Below are 17,271 nucleotides of genomic sequence, written 5' to 3'. Positions count from 1 at the left end.
TCTATTTAATTAATATGGTGACAGGTTTTCTATTTCTTCTGGAATCAGTTTTGGTAATGCGTCTTTTCAGGTACTTGTTCATTTTCTCTAATTTGCTGAAATTACTGGGATAACATTGTTCAAGGTATTCTATTTTTTAATGCCTGTAGGATCTTTTTCACTGAGAAAAAGGTTTCTAAACAGTTTAGATTTGCAAAGAAGGAGGAGGAGGAGAAAGTAGAGTTTCCCTCCACGCCCTCACCCAGTTTCCTTATTAGTATGGCACACAGTGCAGTCCAGGGACCAATACTGATACATTGCTATTAACTAAACTCCACACTTTATTTAGAGTTCTTTAGTTTTTACCTAACATCTTTTTCTATTTCCAGATCCCATCCAGGACACCACATTAAGTTTACTTGTGATGTCTCCTTAGGTGGCTCCTGTTGGCTGTGATAATTTCTCAGACTTTCCTTGTTTTCATGACCTTGACAGTTTGGGTCAAGGGTCTTGTAGAATTTACCTCAATTGTATCTGATGTTTTTCTTATTCAACTTTTTGGTCATTAGAGTACTGCAAATAAAAGTCACAATAAGATACCAATCCACACCTATTTGGAAGGCTATTACAAGAAAAAAATAAAGGGAAAATAACACTTGTTGGTGAGGATATTGAGAAACTGGAGTCCTTGTGCATCGTTTGTAGGAATGTACAATGGTAGCCATCGTGGAAAACGGGCTGGCAGTCTCTCAAAAGTGACACATAGATTGCCATATGATCCCCCAATTCCACTCCTGGGTATGCTGAACCAGAGACTCAAACAGATACTTGGATGCCCATGTTCATAGTAACATTCATCACAATATCCAAAAGGTGGAAACTCAAGGGTCAATCAAGAGTGGAACAGAGAAGCAACATATCTATACAATGAAGTATTATTTAGGCATATCTAAACAGGAATGAAGTTCTGACACGTTATGAACAGATGAGCCTTGAAAACATTACGCTGAGTGAAATAAACCAAAGCACAAAAGGACAAATATTATGCGATTCTGCTTATCTGAGGTACTAAAATAGGCAGATTTATGAAGGCAGAAAAATAGAACAGACTTCACTGGGAACTGCAGAGAAAAGCGACATGGAGAGTTATTATTTAATGGAGACAGAGTTTCAGTTTGGGAAGATCAAAAAAGTTCTGGAATGGATGGTGGTGATGGCTGCACAACGTTGTGAACGTACTTAATGCCACTGAAATGTAATGGTAAAGAAAGAGCAGTCGATCAGTGCCCTTTAATATTTTTGTTGCATGAATTATTTTAGTAAAGTTTAGATTTCCAATTGATTCAAATTTTGTGCGTCTGGTTGAGGTTTTGGGTTCTTCCCCTATATTCCCTTTCTTCCCTCCCTCCGTCCCTCCCTCTCTATTCCTTTTCTTGTTAATAGTGGTTGCTGGATATCCTTCAGTGATGGTGTCATCTTTATCCTCTAAAGAGTCTCAAATCAGTATCACTAGGGTTAGGGACCTCCTACAGGGCATGGTGGAATGAGCTGCTTGGCTGTGCCACAGGCATGGCATGGGTGATTTTTTTTCCCTATAAATTTGAAGATTAGGATCCTTTTTGGTGATGGAGGCATAGGAGCAGCACCAGCAACAAAGGCATTTGGGGGCGTGTGACCTCAACATGCCACACAGTAACTGCTCTTCCTTCACACAAGCAACAACTTGAGGGGCCAAGGATATCAGTCTTTCTTCCAAGCACCCTATGGATTGGGGTCGATGCCTGCTTGAGACACGCAACCAGTGGCCACAGGTTAAAAGTCACTCCCCTGACTCTAGACTCAGTTACGGCTTATGCTCAAGACACACGATTCAATCTGAGACACACAGATGCAGCTCATGACACATGACCCAGGGCCACTTAAAGGAGAGTCCCACTTCTATGCTCCTGTCCCTAAATACCAAAGATCAGAACTGAGTTAGGCCAGTTAATCTTTCACAGAGGCTCGGCAGAACCATGCAAATGCAGCACGAAGCAGCACAGCTCAAAGTGCACGCTCACCAGCAGACAGCAAAGCCAGGAAAGTGTATTCCTCACATAGTGAGGCTTTCTGGGAGAGCAGGGCAGACTTCTCTGGTCCAAAAATGGCTCGAGAAAGCAAGGTAAGGAGATTAGATTGGGATTTTTAGAGTGGCTAGGGCGTGGACTGGCGTGAGGATTTGCATGCACGGGCTGGGGCTTGCATGTCTTGAACTTCCCATTGGGAACCAAGAAAGAACATCTGGGTCTTCTTATCAGCTTGCCCAGATAGGGGCCTAAGGGAAAAACCAAGGGGTAGCACTTAGAAGCTGTCAGCCAACATCAAAAAGTGGAGTCAGACTCTGTTACAACTAGTGTGTTTGTACCATTCACATTTTTAGTGGTTACTGATATAATTGGATTCGTATCTACTGCGTCTGTAACTGTTTTTGTTGCATTCATGTTTCTTTTTACCATTTCCTCTAATTTTTAAAATTATTTATTTTTCAGAGAGAGAGAGAGCAAGCAGGGGAAGGGCAGAGAGGGAGACAGAACCCCAAGCAGACTCTGTCCCGTCAGCACAGAGCCTGATGCGGGGCTTGAACCCACAAACCGTACGATCATGACCTGAGCCGAAAACAAGAGTTGGGACGCTTAACCGACTGAGCACCCAGGCGCCCCGGTTTCCTCTACTTTTAATTGAGCATTTTATGTGATTGCATTTAATTTTCTCTTCACATATTATGTACTTCTTTTTGAAATTTAGTGATTGTTTTGGAGTTTCCAATATAGATTTCTAGCTTTCAAATAACACTATGCCACTTCAGACATTGTCTGAGGAACTCTTTGTTTCTCCTTCATATTTGAAGAATAATTTCCATAACATGGAATTTTTAAGTTGACGGATTTTCCCTTCAATGTGTAAAATATTTCACTCCACTCTCTTCCTGCTTTTATGGTTTCTGACAAAAAGGCTGCTGTAATTCTTATCCTTGTTTCTCTATAGGTCAGGTCTCCCCAGCCCCAGCTTATTTCAAGATGTTCTCTTTGATTTCCTATAGTTTGAACATGATTTTCCTAGCTATAGCTTTTGGGACGCTTATCTTTCTTGGTATTCTTTGAGCTTCCTAGATCTGTGGTCTGGTGTCTGTAACTGACTCTGGGAAGTTCTCAGCTATTACTACATCAAACATTTCTTCTGGTCCATTCTTTCTTTTCTTTCTGGTGTTTAAATTACATGTTACATCTTTAGAAACTGTCCCACCATTCTTGGATGGTGTGTGTGTGTGTGTGTGTGTGTGTGTGTTTCTTATTCCTTTTTTTTCTCTTTGTGTTTCAGTTTGGGATGCTTCTATCAGCCTATCTTCAGGTTCACTGATTCCCCCTTTGGTCATGTCCAGTCTCCTGATGATCCCATCAAAGGCATTTCCTCATTTCAGTTAGTGTTTTTGATTTCTAGCATTTCTTTCTGATTCTTAGAGTTTCCATCTCTCTGCTTATATTATTCATCTGTTCTTGCATGTTGCCCACTTTTTCCATTACAGCCCCTAGGATATTCACCATAGTTGTCTTCAAGCCCTGGTGTAATAATTACAACATCTCTGCCATATGAAGCGGTCTCTTCAAGCTTTGTTGTCTTTTAGTATGCCTTGTAATTTTCTTGTTGTTCAAAGCCAGGAATGATGTACTAGGTAGAAAGGACTAAGGTAAAAAGGCCTTTAGTGTAAAGCTTTAGGTTTACAAGACTTGAATTTGTGAGTTTATAGTTTTCATCAAATTTATAAAGTTCCTCTGCAAGTATTGTTATGCCTTTTGCTTCCTTTCCCTTTCTTGGACTCTAATTATATATGTTAAACCACTTGGTATTGTTCTAGAGTTCACGGAGTCGTCTTCTATTATTTTCCAGTCTTTTTTCTGTCCTTCAGTTTGGATAGTTTCTATCATTAGGTCTTTGAGTCGTTAATATTTTTCTTCCATGGAATCTAATCTGCTGTTGATCCTATCCAATGAAATATTCTGTTCTGGTATTGTGAGGAAACAATGCAGAGGGTCTATTTTACTCACTTCTTACTTATCTCTGTAGCCAGGGCAGTGATCTCTGGCCAACCCCTGAAAACTAACTTCCTGGATATTTGCATAGTTACTAGTTAATGTTGTTATGATATATGCCTGAAGCAGTGGCTCAAGATGAACCAGGCTACTTATAGCCTGACATGAAGATTTCCAATATGCACGCCTGACTTGGGGTCTGCACCATGACTGTGCACATAGCTATGTGACTAGTCCCCTTTAAGAACTCTGAATTCCAGGGGCGCCTGGGTGGCTCAGTTGGTTAAGCGTCTGACTTCGGCTCAGGTCATGATCTTGCAGTTCATGGGTTTGAGCCTCGCATCGGGCTCTGTGCTGACAGCTTGGAGCCTGGAGCCTGCTTGGGATTCTGTGGCTCCCTCTGTTTCTCTGTCCCTCCCGTGCTTTTCTAAGATAAATAAAACATAAAAAAAAAAATTTTAACCTAGTTCTTTCCAGCTTACTCTCTGCTAACCCCTCACTTAAGTCACAATACCTCCATACTCCACTTACCATCATACTATATGGACTTTAAGGTCTCTAGGTTCATAGTGTTAGTTCCACAGCTGAAATCTTCTTGCCCAGTACCGGTCTTCTGAAATTTGTTGAGGCTAGCACTAGCACAGGAAAATTTCATAAATATTCAACGTGTGCTTGAAATAAGTTGTGTTGAATGTGATCTCCTTCCTAAATTCATTAAACCGAGCTTGTTAATTGTATTATTCGAATCTACATTTTTATGGACTTTCCTGGTGTTTGATCTAATTACTGAGGAATATTAAAATCTCCACTATGACAGAGGATGTCGATGTTTCCTTGCAAATCTGTATGCATCTGCATGTTACTAGGTGCATACAAGTTTTACCTTCCAGGTAAACCTGTCACCATTATCTACAACCCACCTTCCCCCCAGGAGAGGAGATTAGAGGAAAGAGATGAAGGGGGGCCGGAGAGTATGGGGGGGGGGGAGGTAATTACAGACAGGTTTACATCTAAGCCCAATCTTCTCCGTGCAAAGGAAAGAAAACTGGCCTTCCCAGTGGTCTGTTACTTGGACAGTGGTTAAAATTCTTTGGGTGAACTATTTACTTTCTCCTAAGAACACAGCCAAGCCCCCTTGCTGCTTCTGTGAAACACAGTATGTTTTTCGCTCACCCTCCCACTGGGGGGAAAAGCCCACCGGGGTCTCAGCTTTGCCCGAAGTTCCCTGTTCGAAACCTCACCTGGGCTTTGAGGGTTTTTGTACCATGTTCAGTGAAAAGCAGAACCCACTCCCAGGCTTCCTGGTTTCACTTCACCTGGGGTCCTGCAAACCCTTGGCTGGTGCTCAGCAACACAGTAACGAAACACCTATCTAGAATTTCCATTGACCCCATCCAAAGCATCACCCAGAGCCACTCCAGATTGCTGCAAATCTTTTGACATCCTATTTATCCCTCATGGCTCAGTTCAAATCCAGCTGCTTTCATTAAACTCTGATCAATCAACAACCCCCCATCCTCACTTCCAATGGAAATTAATAGCATCTTCCCCCTTTTCACTGCTATTCCCACCTCAGTTACAGCAACAACGACACCCTGCCTTACTTTACAGGCAGTTATATTTGTATCTTTCTCTTCCTAATAAAAAAAAAAGCAACTCATCGACCAGATCCTCTGTCAGGTCATTGGGTCCCTGTCCTCACTCCAGCCCTGTCTACTCCCTGCCTCCAGAGAGGGGGCCAAAATTTTCATCTACACATGGTGTTTCCCATCTTAAAATTTTTCTTTTAAATTTTTAACAAATGTTTATTTATTTTTGAGAGAGAGAGAGAGACAGAGCATGAGCGGGGGAGGGGCAGAGAGAGAGGGAGACATGGAATCTGAAGCAGGCTACAGGCTCTGAGCTGTCAGCACAGAGTGCGACGCGGGGCTCGAACTCAAAAGCAACGAGATCATGACCTAGGCTGAAGTCGGGACACTTAACTGACTGAGCCACCCAGGCGCCCCTTAAAATTTTTATTTTAAAACATATGCACAACTGTCCAATCCTGTGACAGTGGGCTCATGGCTGACGTCCTGTTCAAGAGAGCACTGCCTGCATCCCCTGTGTTGGGCTGCTCTGTGATGTGCTCCCCAAGAAAACAACAGATTTTCCACAAGGGCCTTGGATAGGCCCCCACTTCAAGGGCCTTTTAGACGCCACCAGGTGTGCAGATTCAAATGGAGTCTCCTACTACCAAACTCACTTACTGCATTTGACCACAATTAGATACGGACTGAATCCTTTTCAACAGTTTCAAATTAGCTATATTTCACATAATCCAGTATTGAAAACTTTTTAATATTACTCTTAAGATCAAGGTGGAGAAGAAATTAGAGCATGCCTCTGACAGGAGATGCTAATAAGTGAGGACTCCAAGGTTGTTGCCACCGGGAACCAGGACAGGGCGAGGCACGAGGCAGGGGTCTGACGGTGGGTAAAGTGTAGGTAAGACTGAAACCTACATAGCGGGCACGAGTTTCTACTAACGCACCCGGGCCCCGCAGCCAGCTCCTCGAAGGCATTTCCAGGACACCCCCCATCAGCCACCATGCGGAATCCCAGGCCCACGTACTGAAGGCTCGCTATGTTGTAGTCCGTTTTGTAAGTCAGAAGATACTTTCACGGGAACCACGAAGCCAGGAGATAAAACCGGCAGCCACCAGAAAAGCTAACTTGGATCCGTTGTGCGCTTGCAAGGTCCCTCAGAGGGAAACTCGATTCTGACATGGAAGACCATCGGCCTTAGCTCACCTCACATCGGGCTCCGAGCTAAGACGTCAAGAAGGCAGCCTACCTGCCTCTCCCAGCCAGCCGAGGCCGCGGAGCACACGCCCGCTGCTGTCTGGTCTCCTCGTCTTTCCCATCTCCATGCTGGTCCCGCGCAAGAAAGCAGGTGCATCAGCACGGACTCACTGTACGGGAGGGCATTCTTATCTGTGACAGGAATGGGGATGGGACAAGGAAAACCGAACAGCAGCGGGGCTAGCCTCAGCAGCCTTTCTGAGTGATGTCCAGTCCCGACGACTTGGTGATTTCCAAAGTTGTAAACACCTGTTGGAAAGGAAGAATGCCAAACACATTTATATTTAGCCATCGATGTTTCAGTATTGCTTTTAAGAAAGCACATTTTGAATAGTACATCGACGTTAACCTTTAAAATATGCAAAGCAGTTACTAATACAAAATCTTTCTGACAATGTGCTTTATAGTAGTTTTTCAAATGACACCAGTTGAAATCAATAAACACACAAACCTATCTCCGTACCTCACCACATGTGGGATGAATTCCAATGGTGTCATCGAGTAGCTGTTTTGTGAGCCCACATTTCATTGCAGCCGCAAATCCTTGGGTGACCTCACCAGCATTTGGTCCAAGAACATGGAATCCTATCACCCGATACTTTAATATGCAAGCATAAGAAAGAGAAGCCCTGTCAGTTAATGGTCTGAACAGGAATCTATTTATTGCAAGTTCACAGTTAACATTTACAGCATCTACTACAGAAAAAGAACTCTAATGTTGAACTGAGCAGAGAACATTATCATGAAACTGAACCACTGTAAGAATCTGTTAAATGAGCCAGTAAATGCACATCCAGAGTTAATTTGCACTCAAATTTACTAGAACAAGCAATTTACCCACTGCATGAAGGAGTTCATTAGTATGATGTAAATTTCCAAATTATGCTGAGATAGTGCTAAACAGCAACATAACAAATCTGAATTAAAGTCCAACGCTAGAATAATTCTAAGACAGCAGGTTACCCCGCTCCTAACATAACTAAGCGGAAATCAAGGAGTGGCCAGCACAGGGCTTTGCCCAGTCCTGCGTGTAGGGAGGGGCACGAGCAGACCCACCAAGACAGGAAGCAAGATTCAAACTGTCCTTTGGCCGATGTTTTTTTCATCAGACTCTTCTCTTCAATAGTGACCGTGAACAACAGATAAGGAGAGAGAAGGCAGAAGGGTCTCTGCCCACCAAATCTGGAGAAAGTGCAAAGAGCATGCGATCTCCTGCACATCTACTGGTGGATGGTCACAGAAGGCGGCGTTTCTCAGGAGGCAGGCCGTCAGAGGCCACGGGAGTGGGGGTGAGGAGTGGACTTCCCAGGGCCCCACGGAACTGGGGATCTCTGAGATGGTGCATTGCGCAGCAAAGTGGGGAAGGGGGAGCAGCCCAGAGCGACGAGAGACGTCTGACGGAAATCTCCACTTATAAATGAAAACGAAGACAGGTCTGTGAAAGGGAAAACCTTGTTCACAATTTTCACCATACAGCCACAGTAAGGGAGCAAGTACGAGGGCCATATTCTAGAAACAGCAATTTGGGAAGGAGTAAAAGGAGGGGCAGGGGACAGAGCAGAAGGCGTCCAAAGAGGGGTCGACAGACCTTGAAATTCTGCCCCAGGTCCAGCAGTCAGAAACCACAGGCGGCTCCTGGCTTCAGCAGGGGCTCTACCAACGTGACCCCAATCCCACTCACGTAGGCAGCAGTGGCGCGTGCAGACCATCTCTGCCTGCTCCCTTGGGAAAGGCCACCCACCGCTGGCAGGACAGTAAGCTCCATCACTCACATCCAGAGTCACAACAAGCACCACACAACTACCACCGCCCTCGGGCGCATGGCAGTGAATGTGTCACAGCCCCGGGGTGTTTCTGGAGACTTCTGACCAGCATCCCCCTCACCACCCTGCACACCTCTGCAAGGACCAAGGGACTAAGTTCTGGAGTTCTGGCTGACTTCACCTCAGGCACTGGGACACATGCGAACTGGCCATGAGCCTGTGACACCTGTTTTCTGTTATGCTGAGAACCAGATGGATCCAGACACGTGGACTTAAACAAGAAGATGATGGTTACTTTGTAAACTTCGTACAAACATCACTTGTTGCTGTTCCTATTTATCTAGTTTTGTTTTCTCTCCAAGATTATAAATTCTTAAAAAGGGAGAGACCAAGTCCTACTGCCTTCTGCACTCAGCCTTCTTTATTTACGAGTCCTAAATAAACTGCTTTCAGTTATCAATTCCAACTCATCTCTGTTAACAGGGAAGAGACTCCAATGGCCGGCTCTCCACCTGACAGATTCTTCTTTAATGAAAGCCTCCATTAGGAATCAGTTAATTAACTAGTTTTCAGGGGCGCCTGGGTGGCTCAGTTGGTTAAGTGTCTGACTTTGGCTCAGGTCATGATCTCGCTCACGGTTCATGAGTTCGAGCCCCGCGTCGGGCTCTGTGCTGACGGCTCAGAGCCTGGAGCCTGCTTCGGATTCTGTGTCTCCCTCTCTCTCTGCTCCGCCCCCTCTCAAGCTCTGTCTCTCAAAAATAAATACACATTAAAAAAATTTTTTTTTAATTACCTAGTTTTCACTTCATGCAAGCATTGCTTTCTAAATGCTTCTGATACACGTCCAGCTTATAAACTGCACATAAACACACACATCCTACATTTTATTCGTTGATGACCAAAACTTTCATAGATCCTCTGGTTCTACACTGCCAAATTAGACAGCTCTGGAAAGAGACAACTTTCAGTGATTTTGTTTTTCTGAAGGTATTAGTGAGCCACTTGTTCAGCCTCTACAGATACATCAACGGGGTAACCGTTGGAAGGATTTCTGCCTTGCCCTGAAAGCCATCTTTAAAGACGATTCAAACCCAATCCTAGATTAAAAGCTACAGTTTAAAATGACGGCTTTTTAGCCTCCAAGCATATTACGTACATTGTCGAATTTATTGCAAATTATCTTTGCGTAGCAAGTATTGTTGTCCCTGCCAGCCACCGTCCACTCGAGAGGCCAGAAGAAGGTATGATACACCTGCAAGACATGGGAGACAGAGGCCAAGGTTAGTGTCTGTGAAAGCCACTCCCTGATACGTTCCTCAATGACATAAAGACGATAATGTCTGTAGCAGCTTTCAGAAAGTTCAAGGTTCACTTTGCAACAACGCGGATGGAACTAGACGGTATTATGCTAAACGAAATTAGTTGGAGAAAGACAAATATCATATGACTTCACTCATATGAGGACTTTAAGATAAAAAAACAGATGAACATAAGGGAAGGGAAGCAAAAATAATACAGAAACAGGGAGGGAGACAAACACAAGAGACTCTTAAATATAGAGAACAAACTGAGGGTTGCTGGAGGGGTTATGGGAGGGGGGATGGGCTAAATGGGGAAGGGGCATTAAGGAGGACACTTGTTGGGATGAGCACTGGGTGTTATACATAGGGGATGAATCACTGGAATCTACTCCCGAAATCATTATTGCTCTATATGCTAACTTGGATATAAATTAAAAATAAATAATAATTTTTAAAAAAAGTAATTGCAAGTTTGATGATCTCAACTTTGTGTCTGATGGGAGCACCTGGGCCACAGCTCCTAAAATACCAACTACACAAGTGTGTGGGCCTCTTCCCCCGCCCCCCCCACCTTGGCTCAGCTGTTAGTCCAGAAAAATCTCCTAATTAACTAAACTCAGTTTTCAAACATTGATAGCATCCTACTCTCCAGGGCAATGCAGCAGGCCCTGGTCACCTGAGAAGGTAAATAAAGACTTCGATTCTGCTTCAGTGAATTTACAGCCTGCCTACAAGGTTCACAGCCACCCCAAATGTAGGAAAAACAGAAGAAATGAAATCGTCCCAGCCGCTCAAGGATATTCAGAACACAACCTCTGCTCCTTGAGAGCCGTCACTCCAAGCACTCTGCACGCACCTCTAAGGTTCCCCCATCTGGCTCGGTCAGCGAGGAACCAGGACAAGGACCACATGCCCTGCTCTCACAGGGGCTACGTCTCCCCAGCCTGTTCCTTCTAATCGCTCCATACAGAAGGTGATGGATTATCATCAGCTGTCAGGATAAGAAATGTATTCCCGAGTAAAATCCACAATGGAAGGATTTAAGTACAGATTCTTTGTCCTTTAATAGGATGACGTATTTTATATTTTGAATAAAGTCTTTAGTGTTTTTATAAAAATGATATAAGGTTATCATAATAATGCAGTGCAGAAAGTCACTAAGTGAGAAAAAACAAAACAAAACAAATCCATCTCCCAGAAATAACTATTTTAAATGCTAGGGAAGTATCAACTGTTGGTGCACAGGTAATAATAATGAAATTTTTATTTGAAAGATATTGAACATAGTTACTTGTAATAAAAAACGTTAGATTTGGGGGGCTTGGGGGGCTCAGTCAGTTAAGCATCCGACTTCGGTTCAGGTCACGATCTCACAGTTTGTGTATCTGAGCCCCGCGTCAGGCTCTGTGTCTGACAGCTCAGAGCCTGGAGCCTGCTTCGGATTCTGTGTCTCCCCCTCTCTCTGCCCCTCCCCTGCTCATGCTCTGTGTCTCTCTGTCTCTCTATAATAAATAAACGTTAAAAATAAAATAAAATAAATAAAAAACGTTAGACTTAACTTGTATCTAACAGAAGAAAACACCTCTCCCACACATTTTATGTATTTATTTAAAAATTTTTTAATGTTTATTTTTTTATTGTTTTTTAAATTTTTTTTAACGTTTTATTTATTTTTGAGACAGAGAGAGACAGAGCATGAATGGGGGAGGGTCAGAGACAGAGGGAGACACAGAATCCGAAACAGGCTCCAGGCTCTGAGCTGTCAGCACAGAGCCCAACGTGGGGCTCGAACTCACAGACCATGAGATCATGACCTGAGCCGAAGTCGGACGCTTAACCGACTGAGCCACCCAGGCGCCCCAACGTTTATTTTATTTTTGAGAGAGAGAGACAGATAGAATGCGAGCAGGGGAGGGGCAGAGAGAGAGGGAGACACAGAATTCCAAGCAGACTCCAGGCTCCGAGCTGTCAGACACAGAGCCCGACGTGGGGCTCGAACTCACAAACCATGAGATCATGACCTGAGCCGAAGTCAGACGTCCAACCGACTGAGCCACCCAGGCGCCCCATTTTATTATTTTTTTAATGTTTATTTATTTTGAGAGAGAGCATGTGTGCATGCAAGAATGTGAGGGGGAGGGGCAGAGAGAGTGAGAGAGTAAGAGCGAGAAAGAGAGAGAGAGAGGGAGAGAATCCCAAGCAGGCTCCGCGCCATCAGCACAGAGCCTGACGCCGGGCTTGATCTCATGAACTGTGAGAGCATGACCTGAGCCAAAATCAAGAGGAAATCAAGTGTCTGATGCTCAACCGAGCCACCTAGGCACCCCTCCCGCGTATTCTATCACAAACTTTTCAATCTCTGTGGCTATCTGGAAGAGAAGATAAATGTTTCATAACCTCAAGATAGTAGCTCCTAAAATATAGGCGGAGAAGAGAGACGATGAAAACTCTGGGGTTTTAAACAAGATTTGCCCAACTGCACGCTTGTTTCTGATTCGTCCTATGCCGCCCGCTGTAGGGATTACAGGGGTGTGCACTGACGAGTCCCACTGCCCTCTCGTTCTTTCTCGGGTTTTTGCTCCGTTTTTTTCCTTTTAGTACTTTGAAGATTTTTATTTTATTTAAGTCTTTGGTCCTCCTGGTTCAAAGCGGGTGTGAAATATGGATCTAACTTTACTTTTCTCTTGAATGGCCGTCCACTTATTCCAACACCCTTAAATAATTTAAGATAAAACACCACCTTTACCATGCATGAATTCTTCTAAGCATCCAAATCAATTTCTGGGTTTCATATTCTGTTCCACTCATCTTTCCATCCATCTGTATGTCACTATGGCATGATTTTATTTACTGTGCTGTATGATCAAGTTTAATATCTAGTAGGCTCATCTCCCTGCTCCTCTCCTTATTCAGAATCTGTTATTGCTTTTCCCTTTTAAGTTTTACTTTTTTATCAAATTATGCACAGTTATTAGGCATGATTAAAAAAATTTTTTTAATGTTTATTTATTTTTGAAGGGGAGAGAGACAGAGCATGAGCAGGGGAGGGGCAGAGAGCAAGGGAGACACAGAATCTGAAGCTGCCTCCAGGCTCTGAACTGTTAGCATAGAGCCCGATTCGGGGCTCGAACTCATTAGCTGTGAGCTCATGACCTGAGCTGAAACCAAGAGTTGGACACATAACCAGCTGAGCCGCCCAGGCGCCCCAGGCATGATTTTTGACACACTCTCTCTGCCCCCGTGCCCCTATCAATCAATCAGAGGTAACCACTTTTTCACTTCTTTTATTTTATTTCCCTCCTTGTTTCCAAATAAAATGTTTCTGTTGCTATTCCTTGAGTTTTCTATTTTAGGCTTTATTTACTGACTTGCCTCTACTGAAGAGGAGGACTTAACTCCCTTTCTTCCCCAGCCCCTACCACTCACTGGACATCCTTCCTGTCCCACGCTCCACCCTCCCTCCTCCCAATTACAGTTATATTCGCAGCTAGATCAGTATCGTACTTCCTTTACTAGGTAAAGCTGTTCATGGACAACTGGATATTCACATGCAGAAGAATGAAGTGGGATTGCTACTGTGCATCATATGCAAAAATTAACTCAAAACGGATCAAAGATCTAGGTGTAAAAGCTAAAAGTTTTTATAAAACTCTTAGAAGAAAACAAAAGTATAAATTTTCATGACTTTGGATTGGGCAATAGTTTATTCAATGTGGTATCAAAGACAAACAAAACAAGATGAACTGGATTTCATCAAAATGAAAGGCTTTTGAGCTTTAAATAATTTTTTTAATGTTTATTTATTTTTGAGAGAGAGAGAGACAGAGCATGAGTGGGGATAGGGCTGAGACAGAGGGAGGGGCAGAGAGAGAGGCAGACACAGAATCCAAAGCAGGCTCCAGACTCTGAGTTGTCAGCACAGAGCCCGACACGGCGCTCGAACCCATGAACCATGAGACCATGACCTGAGCTGAAGACGGACACTTAACCAACTGACCACCTAGGTGCCCCAAAGACTTTTGAGCTTTAAAGGAAACTATCAAGAGAGTCAAAAGACAATGCACAGAATGGGTGAGAGTTTTTATAAATCATCTCTCTGGAACAAGACCTGTATGTAGAACATACAAAGAACTCTTAGAACTCAACAATAAAAAGACAACCCAATTTTTAAAAGGGCAAAGGATCTGGGCACCTAGGTGGCTCAGTCGGTTAAGCGTCCAACTGCAGCTCAGGTCATGATCTCCTGGTTCATGGATTTGAGCCCCACGTCGGGCTCTGTGCTGACAGCTCGGAGCCTGGAGCCTGCTTCACATTTTCTATCTCCTTCTCTCTCTGCCCCTGCCCCACTTGCGCTCTGTCTCTATCAAAAATAAATGTAAATAAATAAGATAGATAGATAGATAGATAGATAGATAGATAGATAGATAGATAAAAGGGCAAAGGATCTAAATAGACATTTGTCCAAAAAAAAAGATACACAAATAGCCATTAAGGCCATAACATGATTCCCAATATCAACAGTCATCAGGCAAATGCAAATGGAAACCAAGAAGAGACACCACTAGATTGATGTATTAGTTTCCCAGTGCTGCTCTCACCAATTACCACACACTTGGTGGCTTAAAACAAAAGGTGTTTATATTCTTACAGTTCTGAAGGCCAGAAATCTGAAATCAAGGTATCTGTGGGGCCAGGCTCCTTGCAAAGGTTCCAAAAGGAGGATTCCTTGCCTCTTTCAGCTTCTGACATCTCCAGGTGTTTCTTGGCTTCGGCTGCTTAATTCCAACCTCTGCTTCTGTTTTCACTTGGCCTTCTCTTCTGTCTTATAGGGACACTTGTCCTTGGGTATGGGGCCCACCCGGAAAATCCAGGATGATCTCACCTCAGGATTCTTCACTTAATTCCACCTGCAAAGACCCTTTTTCCAAATAAGGTCACCTGCACAGCTTCCAGGGGAATGGGCTGTAGACATATCTTTTTGGGAGTCACCATTCAACCCACTACAGAGAGCTATCATCAAAAAAGACAGACCACAACAAACGTTGGTGAACCTGTGGAGAAACTGGAACCCTCACACGTGGGTGCTGAGAATGTAAAATTGTGCAGCCACCTTGGAAAACAGTCTGCCAGTTCCTCAAAACATACGGTTAACCTGTGACTCAGTAATTCTACTCTTAGGTATATACTCAAGAGAACGGGCAGCATTATGTCCACACAAGAACGTGTGCAGGAATGCTCATGGCGGCTCTCTCAGCCAAAGGGGGAAACAATCCACATGCCTGTCGACTGGCGAATGGATAAATAAAATGTGGTATTATCCGTATATAATGGATTGTTGTTCAGCCAGGACAAGAGATGAAGCACGGATACATGACACAGCAAGGATGAACTTTGGAAATTAGCGGGTGCTAAGAAAAAGAAGCCAGTCACAGAAAACCACATACTGAATGATTTCACTTCCAGGAAATGCCCACAAGAAGCAAATCTAGAGACTGAAAGGAGATTAATGGTTGCCTCAAGCCACTGGTAAGGGGATGGAGGAAAACAGGGAGCAATTGCCAATGGGTACAGGACTTCTCTTCGGGATGATAAAAATGTTCTAAAATTGACTGTGGTAATGGTGACCCAACTCTGAAGTCTAAAATCCATTAAACTGCACACTTTAAGTGGTTGATTATATGGTACAGGACTTACATCTCAGTAAAGGTATTTAAAAAAATTAAGTATTCACATCTGAGTCACATGGTAAAACTATGGTTATTTTACTCTCATGAACTTTTAATTGCCATGGAATTAAAGAGTATCTTGTTTTGCCATAGACTTGATATTCCCTGGACCAACCCTAATTTATCCCAAATCTTTTATTTTTAATTTTTTAAGCTTTATTTATTTTTGAGAGAGAGTGTGTGTGAGTGTGGGAGGAACAGAGAGAGGAGGGAGGAACACAGAGAGGGAGTCACAGAATCCAAAGCGGGCTCCAGGCTCTGAGCTGTCAGCACAGAGCCCGACGCGGGGCTCAAACCCACAAACTGTGAGATCATGACCTGAGCCGAAGTTGGATGCTAAACCGACTGAGCCTCCCAGGCGCCCCTACTGCAATGGTTTTTAAACTTCCCTTTTGGATAGCTCATCTTAAGTACACAGCAATACAACTGATTTTTCTGTGTTTTCATGCCCTGCAACTTTGCTCAGTTAAATTCATTTAGTTCTGTTATGGGAGGAAATTAAGTCACACCCTCAAAACAAAGCTGTATTTTGACATCCTAACTCCTAATGCTCCAGAATGTAACCACATTTGGATAGGGTCTTTAAAGAGGTAAAGTGAGGTCATTAGGGTGGCCCTAATCCAGTATAACTATGTCCTTACAAGAACAGGAAATTAGGACACGGACACTCAGAGGGAAGATGATGTGAACACACCAGGAAAAGACAGCCATGTACAAACCAAGGAGGGGGGTCTGGAATATTCTTCCCTCATGGCCCACAGACAAAACCAACTCTGTGGACACCTTGGTGTCAGATTTCTAGCCTCCAGAACCAAGAAAATAAAAATTGGTCTTTCATATATAGCCTTTATCATGTTAATGAAACTCCTAATTCCTACTTTGTTTTTTTTATCATGAGTGTTAAATTTTGTCAAGTGCTTTTTTTTTTTCATCAAGATGATCGTGTTTTCTCTTCTTTCTATTAGTAGGGTACTGACTGACTTTCACATGTTAAACCATTCTTGCATTCTTTTTTCAAAATTTTAAAAAGTGTTTATTCACTTTGAGAGAGAGAGAGAGAGAGAGAGAGAGAGAACAGGCATGAGCAGGAGAGGGGCAGAGCAAGAGGGAGAGAGAGAATCCCAAGCAGGCTCCGCACTGTCAGCACAGAATCCAATGCAGGGCTCAAACCCATGAACCACGAGATCACAACCTGAGCCAAAACCAAGAATCGGGCACTTAACCAACTGAGCCACCCAGGGACCCCAAACCATCCTTGCATTCTGGGAATAAATACTACCTAGTTTTGACACAGTCCTTTTAATATGCTGTTTAATTTGATTTGCTAGAATTTTGAGGATTTTTGCATTAATATTCATAAAGAATTTTATCTGTAATTTTTTTTTAACATTTATTTATTTTGAGAGAGAAAAAGAGAGAGAGACAGCATGAATGAGGGAAGGGGCAGACAGAGAGAGGAGAGAGAGAATCCCAAGCATACTCCAGGCTGCCACATAGAACCTGATGAGGGGCTCAAACTCATGAACTGTGTGATCACGACCTGAGCTAAAATCAAGAGATGGACATTTAACTGACTGAGCCACCCAGGCAT

The 17,271-nt window shown here is 43.4% G+C and overlaps 1 protein-coding gene across 1 annotated transcript in view; it reads right to left on the bottom strand.

Annotated features, from left to right (window-relative positions):
* Positions 1 to 6,367: 6,367 nt before the first annotated feature.
* TXNRD3 (thioredoxin reductase 3) overlaps positions 6,368 to 17,271 on the bottom strand; it is a 79,290-nt gene continuing 68,386 nt past the window's right edge. Inside the window, exons 15-17 of the mRNA XM_042912687.1 lie at positions 9,810 to 9,905; positions 7,354 to 7,488; positions 6,368 to 7,139 (exon numbers count right to left, since the gene is read on the bottom strand). Of these exons, the coding sequence (XP_042768621.1) occupies positions 7,077 to 7,139; positions 7,354 to 7,488; positions 9,810 to 9,905 (294 nt within the window). The 3' untranslated portion in view covers positions 6,368 to 7,076. The remainder of the gene's footprint in view (positions 7,140 to 7,353; positions 7,489 to 9,809; positions 9,906 to 17,271) is intronic.

Source organism: Panthera leo, chromosome A2 (genome assembly GCF_018350215.1).
Source record: "Panthera leo isolate Ple1 chromosome A2, P.leo_Ple1_pat1.1, whole genome shotgun sequence".
NCBI classification, from domain to species: Eukaryota; Metazoa; Chordata; class Mammalia; order Carnivora; family Felidae; genus Panthera; species Panthera leo.
Note: the sequence above shows the minus strand (reverse complement) of the source record. Positions and strands in the feature narration are given on the sequence as shown.